The sequence below is a fragment of the Coturnix japonica genome, chromosome 38 (genome assembly GCF_054131305.1).
Source record: "Coturnix japonica strain WE chromosome 38, WE-NBRP24, whole genome shotgun sequence".
Lineage (NCBI taxonomy): Eukaryota > Metazoa > Chordata > Aves > Galliformes > Phasianidae > Coturnix > Coturnix japonica.
Genome location: NC_140700.1, coordinates 430,856 through 443,570, shown reverse-complemented (window position 1 = coordinate 443,570; position 12,715 = coordinate 430,856). Strand labels below are relative to the sequence as shown.

The window sequence follows — 12,715 nt, the reverse complement described above, 5'->3', positions numbered from 1 at the left end:
GGAAGAGAAACTCAAATCCTCTGTTGAGCTGAGTTGGGTCGGGCTCCTGGGATACAGGGAGCTTATTAAACTGGACGGTGCTGCAGAGAGACAGCTGTGCCTAGGAGCAGCTTTTGTGCACAGCATAGAATGTAGGTGACAGAAGGAGAGGAGAGAAAGGGGAGAGAGCTTCCAGGATGCGTGAGGTGTGAGCAGGCTGTGAGCTCACTGCAGGAGCATTGCACACAGATGTGTGGGGGGAAGGAGCCCCCCGGCAGGGCTTGTGCTGCCACAGCTGCTGCCTGGGGCAGGGGATCACAGCTCCACTGCACAACTAAATGTTTCTGAGGGCCCTCTGTGAGAGGAGAACCAAGGCAGGGATTTTCCATTTCCTGTTCTTAGGGAAAGCAGAAAGAACTGGAGGCTGACATCTAAAAGGGGCTGTTAAATTTGTACACAGCTCAGAGATTCCTGAATTATTCTTTAGTCTATTGATTTTTTTGTGAACATTCACACATGATGTTCTTTCAGCTTCTTTTCTCTCGAATTGTGAAATTATTTGAAATTATCATAATTTTGTTTGGGCATTAATAATTCACTTATCCTGCATGTTTATATTTCAGATACTGAAAGACACAGAGTCTGGGATTGGGGGCTCTAATAGCATTGGGGTAAAGTTATGAGACATGAAACTGATGAAAATATCCAGGGAGATGGGATAAGAATATAAGATGATAGGAAGGTTACAGCCCCATATGCTTCTTTTACTTGTGAAATGAAGAACTCCATGTAATAAAATTCATGTAATAGAACTGAATGAACATTGTCATAAGAGAATGAAAACATTTCATACTACAGCAGAAGGAGTGTCTCTGAAAACGGTCTTTACTTGTCATTCACTTCTGATACAGGACTCCAAGGCCAGGAAAAGAAGTAGATGCCCAACAGCAGCTCCATCAGCAAGTTCCTCCTGCTGCCGTTGGCAGACACGCGACAGCTGCAGCTCCTGCACTTCTGGCTCTTCCTGGGCATCTACCTGGCTGCCCTCCTGGGCAACGGCCTCATCAGCACAGCCGTAGCCTGCGACCGCCGCCTGCACACTCCCATGTACTTCTTCCTCCTCAACCTGGCCCTCCTCGACCTGGGCTGCATCTCCACCACTCTCCCCAAAGCCATGGCCAACACCCTCTGGGACACCAGGGCCATCTCCTACGCAGGATGTGCTGCACAGTTCTTTTTCTTCCTCTTCTTCATGTCAGCAGAGTATTCCCTTCTCACCGTCATGTCCTATGACCGCTACGTTGCCATCTGCAAGCCCCTTCACTATGGAACCTTGATGGACAGCAGAGCTTGTGCCACCATGGCAGCAGCTGCCTGGGGCACTGGTGTTCTCAATTCCCTGCTGCACACTGCCAGTACATTTTCACTGCCTCTCTGCCATGGGAATGTTGTGAACCAGTTGTTCTGTGGAATCCCCCAGATCCTCAAGCTCTCCTGCTCAGCCTCCTACCTCAGGGAAGTTGCGCTTATCATTTTTAGTGTCTGTTTAGTCCTTGGGTGCTTTGTTTTCATAGTTGTGTCCTATGTACAGATCATCCTTGCCGTGATAAGGATGCCTTCTGAGCATGGACGGCACAAAGCCTTCTCCACGTGCCTCCCTCACCTGGTTGTGGTTTCCCTAATACTCAGTACTGCCTTTTTTGCCCACCTGAAGCCCCCCTCCGTCTCCTCCCCCTCTATGGACCTGATGGTGGCAGTTTTGTACTCCGTGGTACCTCCAGCAGTGAACCCCCTCATCTACAGCATGAGAAACCAGGAAGTCAAGGACGCAGTGAAAAAAGTGATGATCAAATGTGTTTCAAAAACACTGAGCTGCCTATCTTTTGGAATTTATGGTATGTAATGCAGGTTTTACTGATGCATGCTCTTGTTGTTTTGTTTTGTTCAGTTTTTATAACTGAAATGTATTAAATCTTTTTTTTTTTTTTTAATATTGTAATGTTTTTCACTAAAATATCATTACACGTACCAATTCTTCTTTAGCTTGTAACTTTGTAGTGTAGCGCAGACGTACTGTACATAATGAACTGGACTCTCTGTGAACCTTAACAGAATAAAGGACGTGCAGTCACTCTGTCTTTCCTCCTTCTTGTGAGACATTTCTAAAGCTGTTGGGGTTGGATGTTCTCAGAAACACACAGTCCAGCAGGAAGCCCATGGCTGATCATCAAACTGTGAGCTGACTTCAGCTTGCAACAGTTGACGGGCCATCCCTGGGCTCCTGGCTGGGGTCTGTGCTTTCAGGCTCACATCTGTCAGTGCCTCTGAGAAGCCAGCAGCAGCAGCCGGTTTGCACGATGGTTGTCAGGTTCCCACTTCCTCATTCCCTGTGAGACCCTGCACTAGACAAATTCTTAGATTCCTGTCCTTATTCTTAGATAAGGTCAGAAGTTACCAAGCTTCCTTCAGGGATTCTTCCATTTTGTACAAAGAGGTGGTCGCTGCCTCCAGGATGGTCTGTGGCAGAGGAATCCTGCACAAAGGTCTGATAAAATTTACCCAGCACCTACAGGAGCCATTCTGGAGCATAGGCTGTTAGGCAGAAAGCTGCCCCTAATGAGATGACTGATATGAGGAGGTCAGGAAAGGGAAGCTCTTCCAGCTGGTTGCTCCCCACGCAATTTCCAAAGTAAACATTCAAGTGTTGTTCTCAGAGCTGACCTACAGCAGCTCTCCTGTTTATGGCAAATGCCCCCTGAAAGCTGTGACCAGCTGGCTGTTCTGTCAGATGAAGCATTTCAAATTGGCATATCGTGTTTCCTTTTAGAATCCTTGAGTTGTTTGTAGTTCTAAGACATTTATCAGCACTCTATTATTTCTTCTCTTTCTTCTGGATACATCGACTCATTCTCTTTGAAGCCATGACTGGCTGCTGAATCACCACAGGAACAAAACCCATAGGCCACCTTTGATCTGCTGAAGCTCAGGCACACAGCCCAGTGACTTCAGAACCTATTCAGGTACCTCCAGCCGATTTTCACCCCCAGCCTTGGATTTCCTGCCTGCATGACCTAATGGCAAACTGTCCTCGAGGACAGAAGCAGCACTACTGCCATCGGAGTTATGAGATACAAATATCTGGATCTAGCATGGAGACTTCTGCTCATGGCTATGTAAACAGAGCAGAAAATACATGACACATCTCCGGATGAGACTTAAGAGGTCTTGTCCCACCTAAATGATTCCATGATTCAGTAGTTCTATAGTGCTGTGATTTCACATTCTGTGATTCCATGACTCACTGATTTTTATGAGTCTGTGACTCTGTGGTTCAGGTATTCCATGATTTTGAGATTCCACAATCCTAAAAGTCGTGGTCTTTGGGTTTTCCAGCAGTAAATGAGGAGGAAACCCATCAGCCATAGCCATGGTCTGTTATTCACTCCTGAGCTTCAGCATGACAACAAAGGCACTGAGTGAACACTGGTAACCTCCCTATGTGTCCTTGTCACCCACCTGTACCCACTATCCACATAGAACCACGGAATGGCCTGGGTTAAAAAGGACAACAGTGATTACCTAGCTTCAACACCCCTGCTGTGTGCAGGGTCACAAGCCACCAGACCAGGCTGTCCAGTGCCACGTCCAGCCTGGCCTTGATTGCCCCATCTACAAACTTCCAGGTCCCTGTCACCAAGCATCTCCAATTTGGCCGCATGTCCCCATTTCCCCATATCTCCATGATGTCTCCGTACTGCCATGATATACTCATATCCCCATGATGTTCCTGTATCTTCATGTCCCCATATCCCTGTGACCCCTTGTCTTCGAAGTATCTCTATAATTTCATCACTGCCCATGTCCCTATTAGTCTTTTACCTCCCAGTGTCCCCAAATGCTGTGTCACAGTTCCCCAAAGGATCAGCATCACACCATGCAGCCTCACAGGACTGGACAGGACTCAGGGATGAGTCCTTGGACAAAGCCTTGATATGGGGATAGTGTCATCTCTGGGTGGTCCTGGAGGACAAAAAGTCCAAGTGTGCTGAGTGCTGGGACCTGGGGGCTTTGGGCTCAATGCCATTGGGATCCCAACACTCAGTGTTCTTCTTCTGATCCTTGGCTTCCTCCTGTTTCCTGGGGCTGGGGAAGGGGATGGCTGCATGCTGGTCCAGTCCATGCCAGGGGAGTCTGTCAAGCCCATGGGCACTTGGGGAGTGGGAGGGGTTGTGGGAGGATAAATGAAGACCTTGCCTCCTTCAGCCTCACCACCTCCTGGAGCACAGAGGAAGGTGAAGGCAGCTGTGATCAGCCTCATGATGCTCCTTGCTGCCCTGTGCTACACAGTGGAAGCTCAGGTGAAGCATCTGTGGGGGATGTGGACTGGGGCTGGAGGTGATTGGCAGTGGGGGTCCCCACTGCGTGTCTCTCTCACTCTCTCCTACTCCTCTCTCCACAGCCACTTGTGCAAGTTCCATACTTGGAATATGCTGTGGTGAGTGCCCAGGTAGCCACTCTGATTGTGCCCAAGGGCAGACTTGCAGGGAGCTCTGCAGTAGCAGGTGGGGTCTGTCCCAGCCTGGTAGAGGCCACCCCTCTACTTGGCATAACCAAATTTCTTCCATTTGCACCCTACTCATTTTTTCTCAGGGTCCCCCAAATCCCATCTCTTAGTGGCTCAAAATGCCCTTTCTTTGGAAACCCATATCCCATCCTTCCTGGATGAGGGAATTGAGTGCAAGCTAAGTAAGTTTGCAGATGATACCAAGCTGGGAGCTGGTGTTGATCTGCCCAATGGGTAAAAAGGCCCTCCAAAGGATTCTGGATAGGCTGAATCACTGGGATGAGGTTAATGGGATGAGGTTCAACAAGGTCAAGTGCCAGGTCCTGCACTTTGACCACAAAAACCCCATACAGTGCTATAGGCTTGGGGCAGAGTAGCTGGATGACTGTGAAGAGGAAAGGGACCTGGGGGTATTGGTCAATGCTTGGCTGAACGTGAGCCAACAGTGTGCCCAGGTGGCCAAAAAGGCCAACAGCATCCTGGCCTGTATTAGAAATAGTGTGGCAAGCAGGAGCAGAGAAGTGATCATCCCTCTGCACTCAGCTCTGGTGAGGCCGCATCTTGAGTACTGTGTTCAGTTTGGGGCTCCTCACTACAAGAAAGACACTGAAGCGCTGGAATGTGTCCAGAGAAGGGCAACAAAACTTGTGAGGGGTCTGGAACACACGTCTTATGAGTAGTGGCTCAGGGAACTGGGATTGTTTGCCCTGGAGAAGACGAGGCTCAGGGGAGACCTCATTGCACCCTACAACTTCCTGAAGGGAGACTGTGATGAGGAGGAGCTTTTCTTGTTCTCCCAGGCAACAAAAAGGACCCGAGGAAATGGCCACAAGTTGTATCAGAAGAGCTTTAGACTGGACATAAGAAGGAACTTCCTCTCTCAGAGAGCGGTCAGGCACTGAAATGGCTGCCCAGGGAGGTGGTGGAGTCACTATCCCTGGCAGTGTTCAAGAAGCATCTAGATAGGGAGCTAGGAGATACGGTTTAGTGTTTTTCTGTAGATATGGTAAAGGGAGGATGGTTGGAGTAGATGATCTTGTAGGTCCTTTCCAACCTTGTGATTCTATGAAAGGGCAGCAGCCTTTCCTCATCTTCCTTGGCCATCTGTCATGAAGAGTCTGTATCTGCTTTGCTACAGTTCAGAGGTGAGAATCAACCCACCATGTCTCTCTGAGCCAAACAATTCCCTAGGCCTGTAAATGCACAGTGATTTAGACTTTGCTGAGTGAATGTTTGTGGTCCTCTCATTAATGTAAAGACTCTTCCGAAAGCATCCCATTCCAGGAGCATGATTTGATTTAGCCTGGCTGGGCCTCAGATCTACACCGTGGTACTGGTGTTCAGAAAGTGGCACACAGGCACGAGACCCATTGTGGGACTCACAGTTGTACAGTGAGCGCTGACGCTACCAGGGGCATGGCTTTCCTGAAGGTCCTCAGCTGCATTTTCCAGCTGGCTGGGGGTGTGCTGGAGACTCCAGGGAACTGCCATTCAAACATGAGCCCAAAACAAACAAACATCATCAGTGAAAGAATGTACTTGTGTCACAGCTTCAGAATGCCTTAAGCTCTGGAATTTGCTGAATAACGCTGCATTTTCAGGTGCCCATTACTCAAACATCTGATGTCATTTAGGATGGCCAAGAATACTCCCATGCCCTGTCTGGCCCCCATCTGATGCTCAGGGAGTAGGTGGCTCTCACAGATCTTGTCTACTACAGATTGCAGGCACTGTTGCATACATCTATGAGTACCACAGGCACCTTGTGCTCATTGAGTGTCTGTTTTTGAGCAAGTAACTTCCACCTTAAGAAACACCAAGGATTCAGACCATGGGCTCACGCATTCAGGCAACGCCTTGTGCTCATCTGCTCCAAGCCAAGATTAGTCCCATCTCCCATAGGTCTGTGCTGAACTGAATCTCAATTCAACCCCAGGCTTTTACATCTGGAGATGAGACACCTGCATTGACTGCCCCAGCTGAATGACAGCCCTGCAAAGGGGAAGTCAGATTGTCCCTGTCCTGTCTGTGTGTCTTTTTTATTAAGGGCCAGGAGCAGAGCTTTCCAGATAAGGCATTTACATTTCTGCTAGGCAAACACGATCTGTTAGGACAACCTAATATAGTAAAAGAGTGCATCTCAAAGTTAGAAGTTAGGTACCGGGGCCCATAACCAAGTAGGATGTGAGGTTACGATAAGGGAGAAGTTTCCTGCACACTAAATGGAAGAAGCCAACCAGAACCAGACTACTTCTATCAAACATGATGAGGTAAAAAGGACAGAGTGAGGAAGACTTTGAGCCTTTGCAAGGAAGATGTCTGATTTCATCCCCATGACCACTGCAGGAAGAACCCAGCTAGAAACAGCGCATATGCCAGACGGAGGGGTGTTGCTGATGGGGTTCACTGTGCGATTGCCATCGAATGGGGAAGCAATACGAACTCAATATGAGTGATAAAGCTTCAACTTTATTGTGACTCTTACACAGCTTATATAGTGCTCCTAATACATGTGTCATTTGTTCACTGGTGAGTAGCCTATAGTTACCAGACAGAATAGCCATAAGAAGCTAGGCGGAATAGCCATATGAAGCAATTATCAAGCAAGACCCATGTGTGGGCTACTGCAGTTAGGACACTCGACGGCTTCCTTAGATTAGCGGATACAAATTCCATTTTTAGTTGTTTACAGCTTGCTTCAAGGACATTGTGTCCTTTGCTTACTGCTTAGTACTTTTCCATGAGTACAAAGTCTGTATTGCGATACAGGCTATGCTCATACACATCTTTGTGGCTGCCATGTTCATGCAGCCATTCTGCAACAGAGGGACAGAATGTAAATGAGTTCCTGGAAAATAATGAATATGAAGATGAGTTCCAGGAAATTGGTTGAATATGTATAGGCTTGGCTTTTAAATATATAATACTTCTGTTTGCTGGTGTGCAAGATAGGAGTGACCCGTTGTGCACCCAGTGCAAATACATTCATTACAGAATCACAGAATCACAGAATGACCTGCATTGGAAGGGACCTCAAAGATCATGTAGTTCCAACCCCCCTGCCTAGCAGGGCCACCAAACATACACATTTACTAGATCAGGTTGCCCAGAGCCCTGTCCAAACTGGCCTTGAACACCTCCAAGGACGGGGCATCCACAGCCTCCCTGGGCAGCCTGTTCTGGGGCCTAAACACTCTCCTAGTAAAGAACTTCCCCCTAACATCCAACCTAAATCTTCCCTCCTTCAACTTGGATTCATTTCCCCTAGTCCTGCTATTGTCAGCCCTTTTGAAGAGTTTACTCCGCTCTTGGGTGTAGGTTCCCTTCAGGTATTAAAAGGCTGCAATGTGGTCACCCCGCAGCCTTCTTTTCTCCAGGCTGAACAAGCCCAACTCCCTCAGCCTGTCCTCATAGTGGAGGTGCTCCAGCCCCCTGATCATCTTTGTGGCCCTCCTCTGGACCCTTTCCAAAATCTCTATGTCTTTCTTGTACTGAGGGCTCCACACCTGGACACAGTACTCCAGATGGGGCCTCACAAGAGCTCGGGTTATAGAGTTTAATTCTGCAACTAAAAACAGCGCATCTGGAATCAGCCTGTCCAGTGGTGAATAATTTATCTGACATCCAAGTGCCTTTTTCAAAGATGACCCTGCTGTCTATCAGGAGCTTTCAGCTCTTCAGCCCCTGGGAAATCTCCAGAGGAAGCAGTGAGGAAGAGAAACTCAAATCCTCTGTTGAGCTGAGTTGGGTCGGGCTCCTGGGATACAGGGAGCTTATTAAACTGGACGGTGCTGCAGAGAGACAGCTGTGCCTAGGAGCAGCTTTTGTGCACAGCATAGAATGTAGGTGACAGAAGGAGAGGAGAGAAAGGGGAGAGAGCTTCCAGGATGCGTGAGGTGTGAGCAGGCTGTGAGCTCACTGCAGGAGCATTGCACACAGATGTGTGGGGGGAAGGAGCCCCCCGGCAGGGCTTGTGCTGCCACAGCTGCTGCCTGGGGCAGGGGATCACAGCTCCACTGCACAACTAAATGTTTCTGAGGGCCCTCTGTGAGAGGAGAACCAAGGCAGGGATTTTCCATTTCCTGTTCTTAGGGAAAGCAGAAAGAACTGGAGGCTGACATCTAAAAGGGGCTGTTAAATTTGTACACAGCTCAGAGATTCCTGAATTATTCTTTAGTCTATTGATTTTTTTGTGAACATTCACACATGATGTTCTTTCAGCTTCTTTTCTCTCGAATTGTGAAATTATTTGAAATTATCATAATTTTGTTTGGGCATTAATAATTCACTTATCCTGCATGTTTATATTTCAGATACTGAAAGACACAGAGTCTGGGATTGGGGGCTCTAATAGCATTGGGGTAAAGTTATGAGACATGAAACTGATGAAAATATCCAGGGAGATGGGATAAGAATATAAGATGATAGGAAGGTTACAGCCCCATATGCTTCTTTTACTTGTGAAATGAAGAACTCCATGTAATAAAATTCATGTAATAGAACTGAATGAACATTGTCATAAGAGAATGAAAACATTTCATACTACAGCAGAAGGAGTGTCTCTGAAAACGGTCTTTACTTGTCATTCACTTCTGATACAGGACTCCAAGGCCAGGAAAAGAAGTAGATGCCCAACAGCAGCTCCATCAGCAAGTTCCTCCTGCTGCCGTTGGCAGACACGCGACAGCTGCAGCTCCTGCACTTCTGGCTCTTCCTGGGCATCTACCTGGCTGCCCTCCTGGGCAACGGCCTCATCAGCACAGCCGTAGCCTGCGACCGCCGCCTGCACACTCCCATGTACTTCTTCCTCCTCAACCTGGCCCTCCTCGACCTGGGCTGCATCTCCACCACTCTCCCCAAAGCCATGGCCAACACCCTCTGGGACACCAGGGCCATCTCCTACGCAGGATGTGCTGCACAGTTCTTTTTCTTCCTCTTCTTCATGTCAGCAGAGTATTCCCTTCTCACCGTCATGTCCTATGACCGCTACGTTGCCATCTGCAAGCCCCTTCACTATGGAACCTTGATGGACAGCAGAGCTTGTGCCACCATGGCAGCAGCTGCCTGGGGCACTGGTGTTCTCAATTCCCTGCTGCACACTGCCAGTACATTTTCACTGCCTCTCTGCCATGGGAATGTTGTGAACCAGTTGTTCTGTGGAATCCCCAAGATCCTCAAGCTCTCATGCTCAGAATCAAATCTAAGGGAAGTTGCGCTTATCATTTTTAGTATCATTTTAGTCTTTGGGTGCTTTGTTTTCATAGATTTTTCCCATGTGCAGATCTTCATGGCCATGCTGAGGATGCCCTCTGAGCAGGGATGGCACAAAGCCTTCTCCAAGTTCCTCCCTCATTTGGCCATGGTCTCCCTCTTTCTCATCACTGTCTTTTATTCCTACCTGAAGCCCCGCTCCGCCTCTTCCCCATCCATGGACCTGATGGTGGCAGTTCTGTACTCAGTATTCCTCCAACACTGAACTCCCTCATCTACACCATGAGGAAGAGGAAGATCAAGCTCACACTCAGGAAGGTTTTCCAATATGCACTATTTCAGCTTCCATAAAGTGCACATCTTCCTCACAGTGATGGTTCTTTATGATTTATGCAGCTTTGATTGTTTGATCGTGTATGATACAGCAATCTGCAGAAAAATATTGCAAATTATTTCACTTATTTCCTACCTAAATTCTATTTTCTCACTCTAAGAGCTCGTGTAAGCATTGAACTAGATTCCCTGAATGGGTTAATAGATAAATAAAAAGCTTTCAACGTAGACTTCTCCATAGCTCTTCTCTCTTCCTACCTTGTCTGGGTCTGGGAGAGGTACAGCCACAGCCACAGACAGCAGCACAAGGTGCTGTTTTCAATCCTGCTGTATTTACCCTGCCACATTGCTCTCAGGTCCTCACTTTTGTGCAGGTCTTGCGTGTCTCACAACAGTTCTGTTGTCTCTACAGTAGCATTCAGGGACAGCAGTCAGTAGCCAGCAATATGAACAGCTATGTCAGTGCTGGTCCCCTTGCTGGCATTGTCATGGAGTTATCGAGATCAATCTGTGACCCTGACAGGGGGGGCAGTAGGCGCATGGGCCCCCAGGCCCCAAAGAAATGGGAAGTGTAAAGGAAACATGGTAGGGAGATGGGAGCTGGGTTCAAGGAAACAAACAGAGCAGCGGCAATGACCTAAGAAGGAAACCTAGTTTTACTAACTATGATATGTGGAATATCAATAGGAAAAATTACAAACACATGATATTCCACCCCTTATTCTACTTCACACTATCATGCTTAGAAAACAGAATCACATAATGACACAGAATTATCAAGGTTGGAAAAGACCTAGAAGATCATCTAGTCCAACCATTACCAATACTCCCATCTAAATCACATCTCTCAACACAGCATCCAAACTTTTCTTGAACACTCCCATGGTTGGTGACCCCACCACCTCCCTGGGCAGTGCATTCCAGTGCCTGACTGCCCTTTCCGAGAAGCAATACTTCCTAATGTCCAGCCTGAATCTCCCCTGGCACAGCTTGAAACCATTCCCTCTAGTTCTATCACTGATTACATGAGAGAAGAACCCAACCCTCAGCTCACTACAACCTCCCTTCAGGAAGTTATAGAGAGCAATAAGGTCTCCCCTGACCCTCCTCTTCTCCCAGCTGAACAATCCCAGCTCCCTCAGCCACTCCTCATAAAGCCTGTGCTCCAGACCCCTCACCAGCTTCATAGCCCTCCTCTGAACATGTTCCAGGGCCTCAATGTCTTTCTTGCAGTGAGGGGCCCAAAACTGAACACAATACTCGAGGTGCGGCTGCACCAATGCCGAGTACAGGGGGACAATTACCTCTCTGTTCCTGCTAGTAACACTGTTTGTGATGCAAGCCAGGATGCCGTTGGCCTTCTTGGCCACCTGGGCACACTGTCAGCTCATGTTCAGCCGAGCATCGATCAGTACCCACAGGTCCATTTCCTCCACACAGTCCTCCAGCCACTCTAACCCAAGCCTATAGTGCTGCCTGGGGTTTTTGTGGTTAAAGTGCAGGACTCGGCATTTGGTCTTGTTGAATCTCATCCCATTGGCTTTGGCTCAGCTCTCCAGCCTATCCAGATCCCTCTGTAGGGCCTCGCTACCCTCAGGCAGATCAACACTCCCTGCCAACTTGGTGTCATCTGCGAACTTCCTGAGGGAGCACTAAATGCCCTCATCCAAGTAATCAATAAAGATGTTGAAGAGGACAGGCCCCAGCACCGACCCTCGGGGAACACTACTTGTGACTGCTCTCCAACTGGATTTAACTCCATTTACCACCACTCTCTGGGCCCGGCCCTCCAGCCAGCTCCTTAACCAGCCGAGAGTGCACCCATCCAAGCCATGGGCTGACAGCTTTTGCAGGACAATAGCATGGGAGACAGTGTCGAAGGCTTTGCTGAAGTCTAAGTAGAACACATCAACAGCCTTTCCTTCATCCATCAGATGGGTCACAGGATCGTAGAAGGAGATCAGATTTGTCAAGCAGGACCTGCCCTTCACGAACCAATGCTGGCTAGGTCTGATCTCCTGGTCATCCCGCACCTGCCATGTGATCTCCCTCAAGACAATCTGCTCCATTACCTTCTATTGCACCGAGGTCAGGCTAACAGGCCTGTAGTTCCCCGGATCGTCCTTACAACCTTCCTTGTAAATGGGAGTCACGTTGGCAAGCCTCCACTCTTCCAGGACCTCAGCTGCTAACAGGGAGCACTGAAAGATAACAGAAAGCGGCTCAGCTATCACCTCCGCTAGTTCCTTCAGCACTCTCGGGTGAATCTCATCCAGACCCATGGACTTGTGGCAGTCAAGTTGGAGTAGTTATTCCCTGAACGCTTCTTCAAGAATCATAGGGGGTTCAGTCCGCTCCCCAGCCAAGACTAGCAAGTCAGAGTGTGGGGAGCCCTAGGAATAACCGCGATGACTTTTAAAGACAGACGTAAAGAAGGCATTTGGAACCTCTGCTTCTTCCTTATCCTCTGTGATCACATTCCCAGCCTCGTCCAGTAAAGAATGGAGATTCCCCTTTGTCCTCCTCTTACAGTTGATGTATTTGTAAAAGAGTTTCTTGTTTGTTTTTATCCCAGCGGCCAGCTTAGATTCAAGCTGGGCTTTTGCCTCTCTGATTTTCCCTCTATAC

The 12,715-nt window shown here is 48.3% G+C and overlaps 1 protein-coding gene across 1 annotated transcript; it reads left to right on the top strand.

Moving 5' to 3' along the window:
* Positions 1 to 907: 907 nt before the first annotated feature.
* LOC146754741 (olfactory receptor 14J1-like) lies at positions 908 to 1,882 on the top strand. Its single transcript, XM_085527428.1, has one exon. It carries the CDS (start codon positions 917 to 919, stop codon positions 1,880 to 1,882), a length of 966 nt encoding a protein of 321 aa, XP_085383554.1. The 5' UTR covers positions 908 to 916.
* Positions 1,883 to 12,715: the final 10,833 nt, after the last annotated feature.

Coding starts and splice junctions, on each gene's coding strand:
- LOC146754741 (XM_085527428.1), top strand. CDS start 917: ATGCCCAACAGCAGCTCCATCAGCAAGTTCCTCCTGCTGCCGTTGGCA.